This window comes from Apodemus sylvaticus, chromosome 3, assembly GCF_947179515.1.
Source record: "Apodemus sylvaticus chromosome 3, mApoSyl1.1, whole genome shotgun sequence".
NCBI classification, from domain to species: Eukaryota; Metazoa; Chordata; class Mammalia; order Rodentia; family Muridae; genus Apodemus; species Apodemus sylvaticus.
Genome location: NC_067474.1, coordinates 56,442,481 through 56,455,673, shown reverse-complemented (window position 1 = coordinate 56,455,673; position 13,193 = coordinate 56,442,481). Strand labels below are relative to the sequence as shown.

Sequence of the window (13,193 nt, the reverse complement as noted above, 5' to 3'; positions counted from 1 at the left end):
GAGTACATGGCTGTGGAGCTGGAGAGATGGCTTAGCGGTTAAGAACACTGCTCTTCTGAAGGTCCTGAGTTCAAATCCCAGCAACCATCCATAACAAGATCTGATGCCCTTTTCTGGAGTGTTCATCTACAGTGTGCTTACATATAATAAATAAGTATTTAACAAAAAAAAAAGAAAAAAAGAGTACATAAAGAGCACATGAGTGGACTTTCAGATCTATCTGGTAGCTCCCTCCTAACTCTAGTCTCTCCAGGGCCAACCACCACCACCACCACAACAACAACAACAACAAATATACAGAGTACTGAAGTCATAAGAAAATAATCGGTAAGAGGGAACAGAATTAAAGGGAAGTTTTGAGAGTGGGCAGGAATCATAAAAGTATAAACTAACACATGTAAGTAGCTTAGAAAAATAGTTTGGCTCGAGCCAGTGAAGAACTTAAAAGGTATAACTTGAACCAACAAACATAAGATCTGCACTAGGCAGGCACATGCTTAGAATGAGCTCAAGGTAATCCTCAGCTACATAAAGAATCAGAGACCACCACGGGCTACATGAAAAGGTATCTGACCTTTACACGCTAATTTTGCCACTCATTAATAAGCTATGGGGTTCTGGGTGAGCCACAGCTAAACTGCCAATGAGCATTCATGCAGTAAATATTGACTTAGCACCCACTGTGTACAAAGGCTTGTTGGGAAAATAGAGTTTAAGTCATAGTAAGGAGTCAGCAGTATGTCCTAGTGTGTTTGGAGGCTATACAGCTTTAAACATGGGGGAATATGATTTGACTACTGTGGTGGTTGAATGAGCTATCTCCCATAGTCTCAGACATTTAAATACTTGGTGCCCAGTTGGTAGAACTGTTTGAGTAAGTATGAGAGGTGTGGCCTTTTTGGAAGAACTATGTCATGGGAGTAGGCTTGGGTAATATCAAAAGTCAGACACAATGCACATAGTAGGACTGCATTTGTAAAGCTGGTAACATCAAAACTTTTCAGCAGTCCAAGGCTGAGCCTTGCTCCAAAATAATGGAGGAGGTGGCTAGTAATAACAACAGCTACAAATAATGAAGAGTGTTTTTTTTTTTCATTCCATGTGTACGGTGTTTTACCTATATGTATATCTGTGCACCATATGCATGCCTGGTACCTGCAAAGGGCTCCTAGAACCAGAGTTATGACCTGCTATGTCATAACTCTGCTAGGAACTGAGCCCAGGTCCTCTGGAAGAGCAACCAGTACTCCTGACTGCTGAGCCATCCACAGGCTTAACAGTAAAAAAAAAAAAAAAATCCCAAGATTTAAGTATTAAAGAAGACTAATTCACACATAAGATATCAAAGTAGACAATTTTCGAGAATCAATCTTGTTTTAAGTGTAAAGCAAAAAATTAAAGCCCAGGTAACCACATCAAAATTAATAAAATTAAGATTGTTTTTAAAAGAATAAACAGGGGCTGGAGAGATGGCACAACAGTTAACAGTATGCATTGTTCTTTCAGAGGATGGGGGTTCATTTCCAGCACTTACACGGTGACTCACAACCATCCAATTCTAGGCTATCTGATGCTCCAGTGCTGCGCCTGTTGTCTTCCTCCACCACACTCCCTGCCATGATGAGCATGGACTCACCCTCTGAAACTGTAGCAAGCCCCCAATTAAATCCTTGGTCATGGGGGGCTGTCAGAGGGACAACTATACTGGTGTGGTTTAACAGTTTCCTCCAAGATTGGAACATTCCATGCTGCAGGAAAGTTCCTTAAGCAAGAAGGTAACAATTCAAAATAGCTTCAGGAAGTCCCTGAAACTGACCAGATTCACTAGGTCCTTCCCTGCCAGTGTAAGCAATAAAAGCTGAGAGTCCCCCTCAGACTGAAGGAAGCCACGCTGCAAAAAAGGCTCTCAGACCAGCTCAGCTTCCTAGAAAAAGCAGAAATAAGCTGAGCTGCCTAAATGAGGCTCAGATCAACAAAAGCACCTAGATATGATTCTCTCCAACCTGTTGAGTTGCCTGCAGGCTGTGCAGTGTGCTCCAGGTTCCCAGGTTTTGAGTTGTCAACCCATGCTGGGGTGTGCCTTGGTGATGCAGCTGTCTTTGAGTCACTTCTGTTCCATTAAGTAACTCCTCACCCATATTCCTGTAAATAACCCCAATAAAACTCACTAGCACACCAAGTTGGACTTTAGTGGTATTCACACTTTGGTTGACCATGGGTTCCCTAGCTGGGTGAGTAGATGTGTGTGTTATGTTGTGAAACCAAAAGAGGAACCACAGTGTCATATGTTGTATAAGTCTCTACACCCTATAGGAGAGTCTGTTTCTCAGCCTCTGCTGGACTTGTAACCCCGTGACGCGGACCCACCCGTTTGCCTTGCTCCTGAGCCCCTGTGATGACTCCCTCCACAGGATGTGTTCTTTCACTTCTATCCACAGGCAGCCTTGAGCCTCACTCTTCTGTCCAGGTGCTAACAGCCAATCATCTCAACAGCTTTTTCTATCCAGCCTAATTCTTCCCTATAAGAGACTTCAAAAGCGAGTAAGGGGCTGCTCTCTGAAACTCCAATTTAGGGGAAGCCAGTCATCTGTCCAGTCCCTTGTACAATTCTTAAAACAGCTTGCTCTAATCAATCAGTTATGCAAGTGGTTTTTTCTCAGGTCTAACAGTGTCTCCCAAGAAATATTTTGTCACACATAACTGGATACTATAGGAAATGAAATTAAAAAAAAAATAGGTCTAATGTATCACAATTTAACCCTGAACTCCTTATAAAAATAAGAACTTTGAAATGTTGATCTTACCTCTACCTTCCAAAAGCACTGAAGATTCTAAGGGGTTATTGAAAATAAGCTAAGAAATGCCTAACAAAATACAGCAACTAAAAAAAAGTAAACTGAATGAGACCCTACAACAAACAAACACCTGGTGTCCTGCTTTTTTTTTTTTTTTTTTTTTTTTTTTTTTTGTCAATTTAACACAAGCTAGAATCAAACATGAAGAGGAGCATCAAAAGTGGGGTGGGGGGACTCTTTCAGAATGCCTACAGGCAAGTCTGTGGGATGTTTTCTTGATTACTAGCTGATAGAGGAAAGCCTAACCATTGTGGACACTGGGAGCCCTGGACAGGTGGTCCTGGGTGGTATAGAAAGGGGGCTGAACAAGTCACCAGTAAGCGACACTCCTCCATGGCCTCTGCTTGAGTTTCTGCCCTAACTTCTCTTGATGATGACTACAACTGTAAACTAAAATAAACCCTTTGCTTCTGGTCATGGTGCTTTTTTGCACAGTAATAACCGAACTAGACGCTTCGGCATCCAATGTTGGTGTTCCCAGTCTCATCATTGCCATTAAGGAGCACAGCGTGGGACCCTAGTTCGGGATTCACACATACACTTCAGAATGCTGGGTCTAAACTGTAGATTTTATCAACACAAATTTCCTAAGGTGAAAGATGTAGAGATGATGAATGTAAGATCCATTGCTGAAATGGGGGCCTGTGTCAGCTTGCTGGAATATGGTAAAATTGAAGGCATGATTCTTTCTTAGTGAATTATCCAGATGACGTATCCATTCTATAAGCAAATTGATCCAAATTGGCAGAAATGAATGTGTAGTTGTAATTAGAGTGGATAAAGAGAAAAGGATATATAGATTTGTCAAAAAAGAAGAGTTTCTTTAGAGGAAGCAATCAAATGTGAAGACAAATTCACAAAATCCAAAACTGTTTCTAGCACTCTACCTCCGCCATGTTGCTGAGGTATTAGAGTATACCAAGGATGAGCAGCTGGAAAGCCTGTCCCAGAGGACTGCCTGGGTCTTGGATGACAAGTACAAGACACCTGGATATGGTGCCTGTGCTGCCTTTAAGCATGCAATCAGACCTATCTATCTTGGATAGTTTAGATTTGAATGAAGATGAAAGAAAAGTACTCATTAACAATATCAATAGGCATTTGACCCCACAAGTGGTCAAAAGTTGAACAGATATTGAAGTAGCTTACTATGGTTGTAAAGGCATTGATGCTATAAAGAAGCCCTGAGGGCAAGTTTAAGTTGTTCTACAGAAACCAGGCCCATCAAGATTAATCTAATAACTCCTCCCAGGTACGAGATGACAACAACCCTAGAGAGGACAGAAGGCCTCTCTGTCCTCAATAAGGCTATGGCAGTCATCAAAGAGAAGACTGAGGAGAAGAGGGGAGTGTTCAATGTTCAGATGGAGTCCAAAGTGGTCACAGATACCAATGAGACTGAACTTGCAAGGCAGCCAGCGGCTTGAGAGAGAAAATGCAGAAGTGGATGGAGATGATGATGCAGAAGAAATGGAAGCCAAAGCTGAAGATTAACGTTTTGGAAAACAATCCAAATTAAGGAGTGCGAAGCAGCCCTTCCTGGCTGTAAACCCTAGACTTGAAAGTTTTCCAGTATTGAAAACTTCAAAGCTGGATATTTTTATTTCCAAGTATTTAAATATTCAACAAGCCAGAATCTAAATGCCCTCCTTCATGTCAGATATTTTCACATAGTGGCTCTAACACCTCAAGCATTTTTTAAGGGAGTGGCTTGATTTGACCAGAGACAAATCTTAAACAGCAGTCCTAATATTGGGCTTGCAGTTTCCTTTTTGATGCCTCTGGATTAGCACTCTTATGGCAATCAGGGATTTACCAGGGGCTCCAAACACAATCCCAAACTTTCTATATAGAATGTATTCAAGCAGACATCAAAGAAATTTCTGGAATATTTAAAAAAAAAAACCTAACTAGGATACCTCTCATATGAGATAACAACCGACAAGGCTGAAGAGATGCCTCAGCAACTGAGAGAGCTTGCTGCTCTCCAAGAAGACTGGAGTTGGTTACCAGCACATACATCACGGTAACTTAAACTAATTGTTTAACTCTAGCTATGGGGGTGGGGTGGGGGTGGAGAGATGGCTCAGCGGTTAAAAACACTACTGCTCTTCCAGAGGTCCTGAGTTCAATTCCCAGCAACCACATGGTGGCTCACAACCATCTGTAATGGGATCCTACACCCTCTTCTGGTGTGTCTGAAGACAGCGACAGTGTATTCATATGCATTAAATAAATAAATCTTTAAAAAAAAAAAAAAAAAACATCCAAAAGTCTGCACAGAAATAGGAGAAACACATTTTGCTCATCTATATAACAAAGAGGGGCTGCTATCAGTTCCTTCCTCAATGGTCCAAAGCCAGTCGAACACCACAGTCTAAGCTAGAATGGGAGAAACAACAGTGGGGATGGAGCTTTCCACTGAAACTTCAGGAAATATTCTCCCTGACCTATTCATTACAGCTGAGCACAGTGACACAAGCCAGCAGTCCCAGCCCTCAGGATGCTGTGGCAGTAAGATACCAAGTTCAAGACCAGTCAAAGCCACATAGCAAGACTTGGTCTCAAAAATAACAACAACAACAACAATAATAAACAACTTCATTATTATAAACTGGGTGTGTCTCATTGGTAAAGCACAGGTCTAGGACATGTAAAGTTACAGATTTCATCCTCTTACTACAGATTTCAATACCTCAGACAATATACCTTTGGCCCTCTCCCTAGTTCCTCTGATCCAGTCTATAATGGATCAGAGATTGCCCCATCTCTCAGTATTGCAAATAAAGCAGTTCCTACCTCATTATCATCTGCCAAGGCATTGATTTGTTCCAATTTGTAGGTCCAATATCTGGCTTCCTCCTCTGGGATGTCTACCATAAAAAAGAACAAATGATATTAGCTGGCAATAAATAGTCATCAGCAAATAATACTTCATTTAGACAAATGAATATAGTTAGAAAGGTAGTAGTGACAGATGAGTATTAACTGTGACTCACTTGTTGCCATGAACATCACTGATTTTATTTTGGAAAGACAAGATAATAAACTGCTATTCCTGGTTCTGTTTTTGAAAATAATGAAACTAAAGCTCTATCTATGGCTGAGTTCCTCCACAGATAAGCCATGATTCAAACTGTTATCAATTTGACTCCAAAATTACAGTTTATGCGACTACACTTCCACTCAGCAAGAGCAAACACTCCAAAGGACTAGAAGAAAAGTTATACTTTAGGATATAAGATGCTTAAAACTTATACTTTTGCCTTCAAGAAATTAAAAATACAGTCAAGAATAGTGGTGCATACTTATAATTTGAATACACAGCAGGCTAAGGCAACTGGATTATGTTCAGTAATGAACTTGTACAAACCCAGTCAGTCTGGACATATGCAGTTCCAAGCCAACATAGTGAAGCCCTTTCTCAAACAAAAAGACACACACACACACACACACAATTACCATGTGAGAATACAGTCAAGTTCAAGGCCAGCCTGGTCTATATAGTGAGTTCTAGAACAGCCAGAGCTACATTGTAAGACCCTGGCTCAAAAACAAAAACATTTAAAAACAAAAAGAAGCACACAGAACCCCAAATAGACTGAACGCCCCCAAAAACCCTTAGCACATAATAATCAAAACACTAAACACACAGAACAAAGACAGAATAGTAAAAGCTGTAAGTATAAGTAAAAGCACCAAGTATCATCTAAGGGCAGACCTATTAGAGTAACACCTGACTCTTAATAGAGACTCTAAAAGACAGAAAGGCCTAGACAGATGTGTTGCAGACTCCAAGAGACCACAGACACCATGCCAGACTACTATACTCAGCAAAATTTTCCATCACAATAGATAGAGAACATAAAGCATCCCGTGATAAAAACCAACTTAAGCAGTATCTATCTACATCATCCCTATAGAAACTTCAAGAAGGAAAACTCAAATCTAAAGAGGTTAGCTTGTTACCCTTGAGTTCTGTGGATTGTATCCTGGGTATTCTGTACTTTTCTGGCTAATATCCGATTATTAGTGAGTAAGTAAGGATGCCTCAGTCCCACTGGGGAAGGAGAAGAAGGCAATCACGGAGAGGGGCAAAGAGAAGGAGGGACCTGGGAGGGAAATGGGACAGGGATGGAAAAAGAGGAACATGATCAAATATTGGGGTGGGGGGAACAGGAATGAAGCCCTGAGGGCCAGCAGAAAGAACAGAACAAGCAACCTTAGAAGGTAGGAGGTAGGGGGACACTCTAGTATATACCAGAGACCTGGGAGATGAGAGACCCTCAGAACTCAGAGGGATGACCTTAGATGAAATGCCCAACAGTGGGGAGAGGGAACTTGTAGAGTCCATCTCCAGTAGAAAGATGGGGTATCAAGAGGAGGGATGGGGTTGCCATCCCACAGTCAAGTCTAAAAGAACTGCAGGGACAAAAATAGAGACTGAGGGAAAGGAGGACCAGTGACTGGCCCAACTTGGGATCCAGCTCAAGGAGAGGCTCCAAGGCTGGACACTATAAGTGATGCTATGGTGTACTTTCCAAGAGGCCCAACAAGCAGTTGAAACAGTCAAATGCACATACTTACACCCAACCAATGGACTGAAGCTGAGGTCCCCTGTGGTTGAATTAGGGAAAGGCTGGGAAAGGCTAAGGGATGACCCCATAGGAAGACCAGCAGTCTCAACTAACCTGGACCCCTGAGATCTCTCAGACACTAAGCCACCAACCAGGCAGCATACACTAGCTGATATGAGGCCCCCAACACATATACAGTCACACACATATACAGAAGACTGCCTGGTCTGGCCTCAATGAGAGAAGAGGCATCTAACCCTCAAGAGACATAAGGCCCCCAGGGAGTGGGGAGGTGAGGGAGGCATCCTCTTGGAAACCTCGGCGAGGAAGAATGGGATGAAGAACAGTCAGAGAGTGGACCGGGAGGGGGATAACAACTGGACTGTAAAAAAGAAAGAAAGCCTGGGGACCCCAATGGAAGAGCTAGGGGAAGGACTGAGGCAGCTGAAGGGGATTGCAACCCCATAGGAAGAACAGTATCAACCAATTGGACTACCCAGAGTTCCCAGGGACTAAACCAGCAACCAAAGAGTACACACGGAGGGAGCCATGCCTCCAGCCGCATATGAGCAGAGGATTGCCTATCTGACATCAATGGGAGGGAAGGGAGACTTGATGCCCCAATGTAGCAGGATGCTAGAGCAGTGAGGTTGGAGTGGGTGAGTGGGTGGAAGAGCAAGGAGAGGGGCAAGAGGGGGGATGGGATGGGAGGGTTGTGTAGGCATAACCAGAAAGGGGGATATCATTCGAAATATAAAAAAATAAAATGATGCTATACCACTCCTGGGCATATACCCAGAGGATTCCTCACCATGTAATAAGGATACATGCTCTACTATGTTCATAGCAGCCCTATTTATAATTGCCAGATGCTGGAAAGAACCCAGGTATCCCTCAACAGAAGAGTGGATGCAAAAAATGTGGTATATCTACACAATGGAGTACTATTCAGCCATTAGAAACAATGAATTCATGAAATTCTTAGGCAAATTCTTAGGATGGAGCTAGAGAACATCATACTAAGTGAGGTAACCCAGACTCAAAAGGTGAATCATGGTATGCACTCACTAATAAGTGGTTATTAACCTAGAAAACTGGAATACCCAAAACATAATCCACACATCAAATGAGGTACAAGAAGAAAGGAGGAGTGGCCCCTGGTTCTGGAAAGACTCAGTGAAACAGTATTCGGCAAAACCAGAACGGGGAAGTGGGAAGGGGAAGAGAAGGGGACTTACGGAACTTTCGGGGAGTCGGGGACTAGAAAAGGGGAAATCATTTGAAATGTAAATAAATTATATCGAATAAAAAAAACTGACAATATAAAAAATATAAAAAAATAAAAAAAATAAAAAAATAAAATGATAATTTTAAAAAAAAAGGTTAGCCATACCCTAAAAAGCATAATACCACCACCACCATCATCACAACAAAATAACAGGAATCAACAATATATCAATAATATCTCTCAATATCAATGGTCTCAATTCCCCAATAAAAGACACAGACTAACAAAGTAGGACCCATCCTTCTGCTGCATGCAAGACAGACACCTTAACAGCAAGGATAGTGAGTACAGTTAAAATTAACCCCCTAGGTTCCAGAACCAAGTCACTCTTCCCTCTGCCCTTCCCCTGTCTTTACAGGATTTACTGTGTTGCCCACACTAGTCTAGAACTCCTGAGCTCAAGTGATCCTTTGGCCCCCAAGGACTGGGGTCATGGGCATATGTCACCTTGCCAGGAAAGATCATGGAAAGTTAAATCCTGTTTTTACCACTTCATAGCTATGCAATCTTGGATAAAATCCTTAAATACTCTGTGCCTCAGTTGCCTTTATTCTGAAATTTAATAATAGCTGGGTCCACTTCAAAGGACTATGAAGAAAGTCAAATGAGCCTCCATAAATCATGTTTTTATTAGAGTATACATTCATAACATAAAGTCAAGCACTGAAAATTTTCTGGCAGAATATTGTATACAGCATTTATATTCTACGTTATCAGTAGATAAAACAGTTAAGAAGCAAAAAACTATTGTACATTTATATTTAAAACACTGAATATTATCAATCTGCAAAAATCATATATCAGTTGATCAAATTATTAGAAACTTCCCCCTGCATGCATATATATATATATATATATATATATATATTTATACACACATATATATACATACATATATACATACATAAATATATTGCTTTTTGAGTCAATAAAATTTTTAAGTTGATAATACATATAATTGATGAAACATTATAAACTTGAGCTACATAACAAGACCCTCTCTGGGGTTAAAAAAAAAGCTTAATAAATAAATTGAAATTATGAAGAGCCACAATAATAGTAAATGTGAGCCCCCAGTAATGTAAATGGCAAAAACTCAAAGACTTCTAAAATAACTCAAGAGCAGATAACATTGCTAGTCATGTCCAAGCTGCAGCTCTGTCCCTGAATAGCTATGAATGTAGCCCAACTCATCTGTAGATGACAATGGTAAGTCATCATGTCAAAAAGCTGGACACCCTCGATGTTAACAAATTACAAAGATTAAAAGTTGGGAAATACAAAATATTGGTAAAGATGTACAGAGGTAGGGCACTCCCAGGGAGTGAGAGCATAAACTATGTAACCTTTCTGCCAAATAACTCTGCAATGTGCATGAAAAGCAATAATGCACAAACCCTTTGACCTACAATTCTACCTTATCCTAGACCCATAAGGACCACAAAAATACAGCATCATTAGTGACAGTAATATGTGACATCAAAAAAAAAAAAAAGAAGGGAAAAAAATGAGGGCTCGAGAGATGGCTCAGTGATTAAGAGCACTGACAGTTCTTCCAGAGGTCTGAGTTCAATTCCCAGCAACCACATGATGGCTCACAACCATCTGTAATGGGATCTGATGCCCTCTTCTGGTGTGTCTAAAGACAGCAACAGTGTTCTCACATTAAATAAATAAGTAAATCTTAAGAAAAATGAAAAAGAAATCCTGCATGCCCATCAATCAGAAGCTGAGGCAGGAGAACTGTTTTGAGTTCAAGGTAGCCTAGAATTTGGAGTGGTCTTTAAAAAAAAAAATCTCAAACACTAATTAAGTATACTCCACTTTCAGTGCTCTTCAATCTTAAATTAACAAATTGTAGTTTTACCAAAACAAAACATAATAAATGTTAAAGTATTTTAAAAGAACAAATCTAAAAATTAGAAATTCCAAGTCATTTAGTAAATACCAACAGAATGTAACAAATTGCAGAGTATACCTTTTTAGTGTTTAGTGTTTGCTTGCTTGCAGGTAGAATCTCACTGTACAGCCCTATTTAGAGCTTGCTGAGTAGACTATGAAATGCTGGCCTTACATTTCTGAGGCTCCTCCTAACTCAGCTTGTAGAGTGTTGGGATTGCAAGCATGAGCCACCAGGCCCAGATAATGTGTAATCTTTAATGAAAACCAACATACTTTACTTCATCCTGGGCTAACTGTCATTGGGCAAAATGGATGAACATATACGTCTCCAGAAAACATGCCTGAGAAGACAAGACAGCTATTGACCAAACGGCTAACAGACAGTCTCAAACAGTGTCCTTACAAAGGACTAAGTCAATCTTTAATGCTTATCAAAATAGACTTACCAAAAGGCAGCTCAAATCTTGTATCAAGCAAGATTTTATGAGGAGTTGGGTTTTTAGTTCCACAGATCTCATCACCTTTCATTAATGTCTCTGCCTCCAGTGTAGACCACTCCCCGGGCCCTTCCTAGGAAACAAAGGTCTAAGATTAAACACTAAACTTTCTTGGCTCCCTTGGTACTTCAGAAGTCAGGTGTTTTCCTCTGAATTCCTTTCTTCAAGAGCTTCAAAAGACCACTCACGTCCTGATAATGAAGAGGAAAAAACAAAAAGACAAGACCCCACTATCACCACTCATTCTGCGACTCTGGTCTCCCCTTTGCTGAGACAAGGACTCCAGGAACAGCTTTCACTGTGTTCAGCTGTGCAGTCCTGGTGAGGATGACTTTCCAGAGCACTGGACTTTAAAATAAGCATCCATATGGACCAATACTCAATCTCATGATTCCTAATGACTGTGTCACTCACTAGTAAACAGAATTGAATGGACCTGCCATGAAAATGAGCTGTTCCACTGTCTAGAGTCGTGGAGACTTAGAACTCAAAGAAATGTAGAAAATAAGGCCAATGCCCTCTATTTCCCCACTTCTAGAGAAAGTTGCACAGTCAATCTGAACAGTAATAGTCACTTGGATGTAAGTACAAAGCCAATGGGGAAATAGTGATATCTAAATCAAATCTGGGAAAGTAGACTAAAATTCAACCTGAAAAGGAGAAGACACAATATAAATACCTACCAACCACATCTGATAATTCTGCAAATTCCAATAGCGTTCATTATATATAGAAGAAATCTGAAACCAGTTGCCTGGGGAGTAGCTTGGAAAACTAGGCCCCAAAATAGTATCCAGCTAAGAAAGTTTAATGGTGTTCTTCCCAGGCCAGTGTCTAAGGTGAGAATTAGGGCCCACATACACATTCCTCAGACAAGACTATCTTTCTGATAGGATTAAGAGGCGCTGAGGAATCTCCAAGATCAGCCAGAGTGCATGGGGAAGAGCAGCTTACAGACAACCCCTAAGCCTTAGGGTGAGGTGAGAAATGGTGAGGGCATGTGTCCTCTAATTAGAAAAGAACAGGTATGCATGGATAAAAGTCGGCTGAGGTGGAGCTACAGTGAGGGAAGGCAGAGGCCGCAACCATACTTCCAAACAGGCAGCGCACTAACTAACCTCATCCGACTGACGGATAGTATTCAGTGCGATCCACACGGTGCCCACCATCGTGTCCCATATCAGTCCTTTGTTCCACACCTCCACACTGAGGCCCAGATCCAGACGACTGATCTCACTAATGGGGAAAAAAAAAAAAAGGAGTTCTTTGAGGAGAGCTAGATAACAGGAAATAAAATACTTGTAATTCCCTGCTTTGCTAGCCTTGGACACTTCTCACTAGTACCTTATTTTAGGGAAAAATCAAAGTATCCTCAAATACTGCAAGTATTCTTTAGATTTCTAGGAACTTATAACACATATTCACAGAATAATACTGTTATAGTTGGACATGGTAGTATATGCCCATAATTCCAGAATTCAGGAGGCTGAGACCAGAGGACTACAAGTTCAAAGCCAGCCAGTGCTACATAGACTCTGGAAGATAGAGAGGAATGAGGGAGGAGACTTAAAGAGGGAGGGAAGGAAAGAGGGAGGGAAGGAAAGAGGGAGGGAAGGAAAGAGGGAAGGAGGGAAGAAGAAAATGAATGTTTTTATATTTTATTGCTATTGTTGCAGATAGGGTTTCTAAAAATGCATTTATTATGATTCAAGGAAAGTTATAGAGACCTGCTATACAACATAGTACCTACTGTTAACAAAAGTTATTGTAAACTTGAAATTTTGTTAGAGGTGTCTGGAGGAACAGCTCAGTGGTAGAATACTTGTCTAGCATGCACAAGGCACTGAGTTCAGTCCCCAGCTCTAAATAAAGAAAACATTTTAATAGAATAAATTTATTTTTAAGTGTGGTTAGCACCAAGGTTGGGGGATGTTTGACAAAGAAACTGTTGGAGGTAATGGAACATATATTACCTTGAATATGGTGATGGTAATCAAGTGTGCTCAATATCTCCGTGCTGTGTACATAACAGGTCTAGTTTTATACACTCAGTAAAAGTGTATAAAAAAGTGAC

At 40.8% G+C, this 13,193-nt stretch overlaps 1 protein-coding gene and 1 pseudogene across 4 annotated transcripts in view; one reads left to right on the top strand and one right to left on the bottom strand.

Annotated features, from left to right (window-relative positions):
• The window catches only part of Unc13b (unc-13 homolog B), a 207,658-nt gene that overhangs the window by 151,266 nt on the left and 43,199 nt on the right, over positions 1-13,193 (bottom strand). For all 4 annotated transcript variants that reach the window (XM_052176333.1, XM_052176334.1, XM_052176331.1 and 1 more), the window contains exons 4-6: positions 12,238-12,355; positions 11,069-11,192; positions 5,655-5,728 (exon numbers count right to left, since the gene is read on the bottom strand). In XM_052176333.1, coding sequence (XP_052032293.1) covers positions 5,655-5,728; positions 11,069-11,192; positions 12,238-12,355 — 316 coding nt within the window. The remainder of the gene's footprint in view (positions 1-5,654; positions 5,729-11,068; positions 11,193-12,237; positions 12,356-13,193) is intronic.
• LOC127680699 (eukaryotic translation initiation factor 2 subunit 1-like) lies at positions 3,403-4,443 on the top strand (annotated as a pseudogene).